This window comes from Euwallacea similis, unplaced genomic scaffold (assembly GCF_039881205.1).
Source record: "Euwallacea similis isolate ESF13 unplaced genomic scaffold, ESF131.1 scaffold_41, whole genome shotgun sequence".
Taxonomy (NCBI): domain Eukaryota; kingdom Metazoa; phylum Arthropoda; class Insecta; order Coleoptera; family Curculionidae; genus Euwallacea; species Euwallacea similis.
This window is the reverse complement of record NW_027098666.1, coordinates 147,481-155,349: the sequence shown is the minus strand read 5'-3', so window position 1 is coordinate 155,349 and position 7,869 is coordinate 147,481. Positions and strand designations below refer to the sequence as shown.

General features: G+C 38.6%; 1 protein-coding gene across 1 annotated transcript; it reads right to left on the bottom strand.

Annotated features, from left to right (window-relative positions):
• Positions 1-1,123: 1,123 nt before the first annotated feature.
• On the bottom strand, positions 1,124-6,505 carry LOC136418875 (uncharacterized). The gene is made up of 2 exons (XM_066405099.1): positions 2,395-6,505; positions 1,124-1,734 (listed from the first exon to the last, which is right to left on the bottom strand). The coding sequence occupies exons 1-2, from the start codon at positions 6,503-6,505 to the stop codon at positions 1,124-1,126; spliced, it is 4,722 nt and encodes a 1,573-aa protein (XP_066261196.1).
• Positions 6,506-7,869: the final 1,364 nt, after the last annotated feature.

The following is a 7,869-nucleotide window of genomic DNA, read 5'->3' as shown; positions in this document are numbered from 1 at the left end:
ATACCACCATTGGATAGAGCTTATCTAGAGGAACATTTTGAGTGGTCACTCGGCCGAATCGGACCAGAAATTTCCGAGCGCGGAGCGTGCAAACTATTGATAATTACCCGGTTTATTTGACATTTGTTGATTTCTTTCTCAGGAATTCATCAAAATAGTCCCACGACTGATACCACCGTTGGATTGTTGATCCGGCTCGTAGGACCAAAAATGTTGATCCGGCTCGAAGGACCAAAAATGTTGATCCGGCTCGTAGGACCAAAAATGTTGATCCGGCTCGAAGGACCAAACTGTTTATTCGTGGATCGTGGTACCAAGATGTTGATTAGACATGGCCTAATTCTTGATACGTCTAGTAAGCAATGGACTGGATGCTTGCGAAGGACCACCCTGAGTTCGCGGTCTCAGAGACACCGTGTTCGTGCAAATGAAAACAAAACCCTTTTCTAACGGTAACAAAGGTTTATTATTCACTAACAACTTCGAGTAATGTAGCAAAGAAATAACAACTTTTCGTGACAAGTTAATTAGTGTAGTAATTAACCGTGTATAGGAACCGTGTGTAAAGTAATCGCGTACGAGTAACGTGCAAAGTACGGAGTTAAGGGTCGACGGAGACGCACAAGAAGAGAGCGATTTTTCTTCTTGCAAAATCTTAAATACTAAAGTTAATGGTAAGCGTACATAGGCGTACCAGAACTAAGAGGTGATCATCGGCACTTCTTCTAGATTTGTCCTTGTGACTTGCCTAACTTTAACAATATAATTGGGTTTTATTGAAGGGCGTTTATGACCAGCATCGAGAACGTGTCTAAATTCTAGTACGCACAAAAGTTCGGCGAGGAGTTTTATTACATAGGTAGTCTAAGATCAAACGAAATGCGAATCAACATCTGGTCATACGGGCAAAGTGGCAATAGAAACGAGTAATGTCCATAGGCGTAGCACACGGGTTCCTTACATACTAGTCACAGATTTAATACTAGGCTTATGAAGAATACAACTTATCGAACTAATAGATTAACATTAAACTAATTAATTATCGGATATTTTATCCTCTACACAAGCCCTAACATGCCGGCCCCGTTAAAAGGTCGTTACCTTTTAAATTATTTACAAAGAGTTATTCGTTATTCATGGGCAATGGGCATATTTTTGACAATGATCTTCGCGATATAGTTCCACTGGGTAAGCGCACTGACACTACACGTATCACATGATCCTTTCCTTCGTGGAGTTCGACAACTCGAGCTAAAATCCAGCGCAGTGGGGCAGTATTGTGTTCCACCAGTAAAACTAATGCTCCAATATCTATGGTTTTATCTACAGTGTTCTTCCATTTACATCGAGTTTGCAAATTTGTCAAATAGTCTCTGGACCAACTATTCCAAAAATGCTGCTGGAGTTGTTGAAGTCGTTCGTAATGAGATAAGCGAGAGATAACGGCGTTCTGGTAGTCGGGTTGTGGTAAACTTGCCAACGAGTCACCAATAAGGAAATGCGCGGGAGTTAAGGGTGCATAGTCGTTTATGTCGTTTGAGATTGGCATTAGTGGTCGCGAGTTGAGACAAGCTTCGATTTTTACTAATAGGGTGTACATCTCTTCGTATGTTAGAGATGATTCACCTAAGACGCGGCGAAGATGAAACTTAGTCGATTTCACCGCCGCCTCCCACAATCCTCCCATATGGGCACTACGCGCGGGTATGAAATGCCACTTTATCAAATGATTGGCTAAAAATGTAGTTGTGGCGTTAATGTGTGATTCATTATTTATTAAGTTATAGAGTTCGATAAAATAATTATTGGCCCCTACAAAGTTAGAACCATTGTCTGAATGTATGTTTGTTGGTTTTCCTCGTCTGGAACAGAACCTTTCCAAAGCATTCAAAAAGCTATCGGTCGAAAGATCTTTAACCAGTTCGATATGTACTGCACGCGTGGCAAAACAAACAAAAATGCATATGTAAGTTTTTACGGATTTGGCTCTACGCAGCGTACCCTCCTTTATGAGTATAGGCCCTGCATAATCGATTCCGCAATTTGAAAAAGGTCGTGAAGGCGTTACCCTTGCGGTCGGAAGGGAACCCATTAAAAATTTCGAAGGTTTCGGTTTTACTCTAAAACATCTTATACATCTACTAAGGTTACGTTTAACTGCATTTTTTCCGTTTATTATCCAAAATCTGAGGCGAATTATCGAAAGCAAGTTTTGAACTCCCGCGTGGAGATGTTTCATATGCTCATTCTGTATTATCAAGTCAGTGAATTTATGTTTATACGGTAATATAATAGGGTGTTGTTGTTCAAAATTAAATTGTGAATTTATTAAACGTCCCCCGACTCGAAGTATTCCTTCTGAATCGAGAAATGGGTTTAGATTCAAAATTTTACTTTCGCTTGGGAGTTTTTTACTTTTGGATAAGTCGGAAATTTCCTTTTCGAAGCTATCCCGTTGAACCAATTTTACTAATAAAAGCAGTGACTCGTTTAATTCTTCAACTGTCAAGGCTGTTGACTTATTCATCACTTTGCGGCATCGATTTTTAAGTCTGCATATGTAACCTACTACTCTGTGCAGTTTGAAGAAGGTAGAAAATCTATCAAAAATGTTAAGTCCGTAGTTGTTGCTATTTACACTCGTTGTTTTATATACTGTGGTATGATTATTTTTTAATTCGGGCAAGACATCGACGGGAACCTCATGGCTATCTAAGTTCGCTTCCGTCCTTGATGTGTTTTTCTTTAAAAATTCGGGACCGTGAAACCAAAGATCACATCCCAGCAATTCCCTTGGGCTCAATCCTCTCGATATTACATCTGCAGGGTTGGCCTTGCTTGGCACGTGAGCCCACTCCGTTATCTTGGTCAATTCATTAATTTTTGCCACTCGATTGGCAACAAAGGTCTTAAGGTGAGCAGGATCAATTTTCAACCATGCCAAAACAATACTAGAATCCGTGAAGTATCGTACGTCTGATATTTGTATGTCTAAAATTTGTCTTACCGTATTCATTAGTTTGGCTAAAAGGTGGGCCGCTAGAAGCTCAAGTCGAGGCAAGGTCAATTTTTTAGCTGGAGCTACCCTTGATTTTCCTGTCAACAGTCGTAATTCGCGACTACCTGACTCATCCTCCGAGGCCACGTAAATACAGGCTCCGTAAGCCTTTTCGGAGCTATCAGAAAATCCGTACAATCTTATATGGGCCGTCTTTGTTGGAATTACAAGCCTATCGATCTTGTATTCATTGAGGCACTCCAGTTCATTCGAGAATTCCTCCCAAATCTGTCTTAGGTCATTCGGGACCGCTTGATCCCAACCGATATGTAATTTCCATAGAGCTTGAATGATTAACTTGGCCCTAGTTAATGCGGGACCGATCAACCCAAGCGGGTCAAAGATCTGCGAAATTTTTGAAAGAATAGTCCTTTTGGTAACACGGGATGGCTCGTATTTAATATTTACTGAATATTTTAGAGTATCTTGTTTAGGATCCCAGCTGATTCCAAGAGTTTTTATATGTTTATCTTCATGAGGTAGAATTAAATTGTCGTGATTTTCGTTACTGTTTGCTTGTAGGATACTGTTTAGAACTATGTTACTGTTGGACGACCATTTTCTCAATTTAAAATTAGCTTGACTTAAAATATCGTCTAGTTCCCTATAAATTTGCAATGCATCTGTTTCCGAATCAATGCTAACCAACAGGTCATCCATGTAGAACGAACGTTTAATTATTTCTGCTGTTCGTGGATACCTGTCTTTGTTGCGCTCGGCCAATTCTATCAAGCAACGTGTGGCTTGAAAGGGTGCACTCGATGTGCCATACGTTACCGTGTTGAGTTTATACACATTAATCGGATCATTAAGATTTGCTCGCCATAGTATCTTTTGGAAGTTCCGTTCTTCCTCATGAATTTTTATACATCGGTACATCATTTTGATGTCCGCGCTCAAAACAATTTTGCGAAGTCTTAGACGTATCAAAATTGAGTACAAGTCATCTTGTACTACTGGTCCTACCAAAAGCGTGTCATTCAGGGAAATTCCTGAACTTGTCTTGCAGCTTGCATCAAAAACGACGCGATACTTTGTGGTAATAGAATTCTTTAGTACCGCACTGTGGGGTAAAAAATAAGAATTGTTTGGAATAGAGATGTCCCTTTCAATGGGTCCTTGAAGCGTCATGTGGCCTAAGTTCTCATATTCCGTCATAAATTCTACGTACTGCTTCTTGAGGTCCTTGTCCTTTTCTAACCTTTTCTCTACATTTTTTAACCGTTTTAGGGCATTCGATTTGGAGTCACCCAGACTAAAATCTGTTTGATTATTGAACGGATACCTTACGACAAAACTGTTGTCCATGTCGCGGGTTGTAGTTTGATTAAAATATTCCTCACAATAATTTTCTTCCTTTGATAGGAATTTAACATTTTCAAACTCTTCAATCTGCCAGAATTTCGTCAACGAATCATTTAATGTTTTATTTGAAATACTAGTCGCAAGGTTGCACACTACTTTCCGACTTTGAGATTCTCTGCATATTAAATTGCCCGATATTACCCAGCCTAAAGAGGTTTCTTGTAACATTGGCAATCCCTTTCCTAATTTAAGTTTACCCGAACCTAATAGATTATAAAATATATCTACCCCTAATAAAACATCAATTTGTTTTGGTTCATTAAATTTTTCATCAGCTAGATTGATATTTGTTGGAATTTGAAGTACCGAACTGGGAAATCTAAATGAGGGTAGATTTTCGGTAAGAATGGGCAAAACCAAAAATGCTATGTTAGATTCATATTGGTTGAACCTGGATTTTATTTTCGTGTGCACTCGCTGATTAATCTTTGTGACAATTTGACTGATACCTGATAATGAAAGGTCAATTGTTTGGGGACTTAAGTTTAACTTTCTGCAGAAGTTTTCTGTCATTAAATTTGACTGGCTTCCGCAATCGAGTAAGGCATTGCATTTATGCCAATTTCCTTTTCTGTCTGAGATGAAAATGGTAGCCGTGGATAGTAGTACTTGATTTTTATCATTACCTAACGATGATAATGCCAAAGGGTTGTTTTCCGTATCGTACGTGACCGCGTTACTTTGGCCGATTGTTAGAACTGTAGATTGTTTGGATTCTCCATACCTTCTAGATACATCGTGAGCCGAAGGATTAGATGGAGAACTGATCGATGATTCATGTTCAGTTGATGATGAGGAAGGTTCATTAGTGCTGCTGTTGCTAGAATTTTGAACATGTTCACTTCCTGAACGTTTCTCTATATGTAACGTGCTATTATGTTTTTGGTTGCATTTTTTGCATCCTCTTGATCTACATTCCTGTTTCAGATGCCCTGGACGTAAACAGTTGCTACACAATTTATGTCTTCGAATTTCGTTATATTTGTCCGACACTGATAATTGGATAAAACGAGGACATTGATGAATGAAATGGTTTTCGGTGCAGATGTAGCACTTACTGATTTTTTCGGTCAAAGAATACGAATAATTCCTAAACTGATGTGATTCGTTTCTTTTCTCGTGGCCTTTGTTTTGCGTTCTATCCCTATTATGCTTATTTGATTGTATGGTTGAGAAACCGCGAACCGCTTCCAACGAACGACATTTTTCGGTTAAAAATTCCATTAATTGATCAACAGTCGGCAATTCAGTATTACATTGTTTCCGCTCCCACTCGTGATTAGTACTATCATCCAGTTTGTTTAATATTATCGGTATCAACAAAACATCCCATTGATCCACGGGTAATTTTAATTTTCCTAATGATGATTTATGTTGCTGAACTGCATCTATTAATTTTCTAATATTTACAGATGATCCTTTATTCGCGTTTGGTAAATTAAGAACTAAGCCTTTAGCGTGAATGTTAATAACTGCCTTTTTATTCTCATATCTTTTTTGTAACAGATTTAAAGCGATTGTATAATTATCGGGAGTTATGTCGAGAGAGTCTATGAGATTTAGCGCATCGCCTTTACAACATAATTTTAGATATAACAATTTTTCTGTTTCACTCAAGTCGGTTCTGCTATGGACTAAGGAATCAAATATGTTTTTGAAACTGAACCAAGTTTCATAATTGCCATAAAATGAACGTAAGCCTAAATCCGGTAATTTTCCTAGACCTCTTGGTGAATTTTGTTTTCCTAAATGAGTATTAGTACTATTTTGATTTTTGCTAATTGAATTTATTAACTGCTTTAATTCTGAAATTAAATTAAAGTAGGCTGATTCGATTTCAATCCGTTGTTCTTCTTCGTTTAAGCTTAAAAATTCTAGACGAGATTGTACTTTATCGAACTGATTATAGTCCTCTTCCACGTTTTTGAGGCGGATTTCTAATTGAACTGTTTCTTGAATGTCTCTGTTATCACGAAGGTACTGTTCAAAACGGGATAAACGTTTAGTTAAAATTCTGCGAGCGTGCAAAAGTTCTCGAAATTCATCGTTCTCGCTAAGAGACTCTGCTGAGCCTAGTTCCATTTCGGATCGTTTTGAAATTTTTTCTTTTTGAGCTCTAGTGGTCATTTTTAATTACTATTGATAACGTGGCGTTAAAATAAATCAATTTACGCGATTCAAACAGAAGTACTACTGGAGAAATTAACTAGTTTCGACTTCTTTAATGTGCATAAATCGAGCATAAACCAAAGTAAATAAGTCGTATCAATCTCATACAACTAACGACCATTTAAGGTATCAAATGGAAATCGGGATTATGAGGTTATGCAAATTCAAAGAGGAAAAATCGTGACAAAAAGGAAATGACTCACCGGGATTGTTTCTTGCTCTCCTTGGGATCCACCGTTCTACTCCTTATTCCGCTTTCGATGTCCTATGTTCCACAGGTTCTGATCCAGTCCCGTGATATCCGGTTCGAAGTGACCAAAAATGTTGATCCGGCTCGTAGGACCAAAAATGTTGATCCGGCTCGTAGGACCAAAAATGTTGATCCGGCTCGAAGGACCAAAAATGTTGATCCGGCTCGTAGGACCAAAAATGTTGATCCGGCTCGAAGGACCAAACTGTTTATTCGTGGATCGTGGTACCAAGATGTTGATTAGACATGGCCTAATTCTTGATACGTCTAGTAAGCAATGGACTGGATGCTTGCGAAGGACCACCCTGAGTTCGCGGTCTCAGAGACACCGTGTTCGTGCAAATGAAAACAAAACCCTTTTCTAACGGTAACAAAGGTTTATTATTCACTAACAACTTCGAGTAATGTAGCAAAGAAATAACAACTTTTCGTGACAAGTTAATTAGTGTAGTAATTAACCGTGTATAGGAACCGTGTGTAAAGTAATCGCGTACGAGTAACGTGCAAAGTACGGAGTTAAGGGTCGACGGAGACGCACAAGAAGAGAGCGATTTTTCTTCTTGCAAAATCTTAAATACTAAAGTTAATGGTAAGCGTACATAGGCGTACCAGAACTAAGAGGTGATCATCGGCACTTCTTCTAGATTTGTCCTTGTGACTTGCCTAACTTTAACAATATAATTGGGTTTTATTGAAGGGCGTTTATGACCAGCATCGAGAACGTGTCTAAATTCTAGTACGCACAAAAGTTCGGCGAGGAGTTTTATTACATAGGTAGTCTAAGATCAAACGAAATGCGAATCAACATCTGGTCATACGGGCAAAGTGGCAATAGAAACGAGTAATGTCCATAGGCGTAGCACACGGGTTCCTTACATACTAGTCACAGATTTAATACTAGGCTTATGAAGAATACAACTTATCGAACTAATAGATTAACATTAAACTAATTAATTATCGGATATTTTATCCTCTACACAAGCCCTAACAGGATAGACCTTGTCTAGAGGAACATTTTGAGTGGTCA

Coding starts and splice junctions, on each gene's coding strand:
- LOC136418875 (XM_066405099.1), bottom strand. CDS start 6,505: ATGGAACTAGGCTCAGCAGAGTCTCTTAGCGAGAACGATGAATTTCGA. Junction 1,735..2,394: donor TAAAAAACTCCCAAGCGAAA/GTAAAATTTTGA, acceptor CTACATTTTTAG/CCAATCATTTGATAAAGTGG.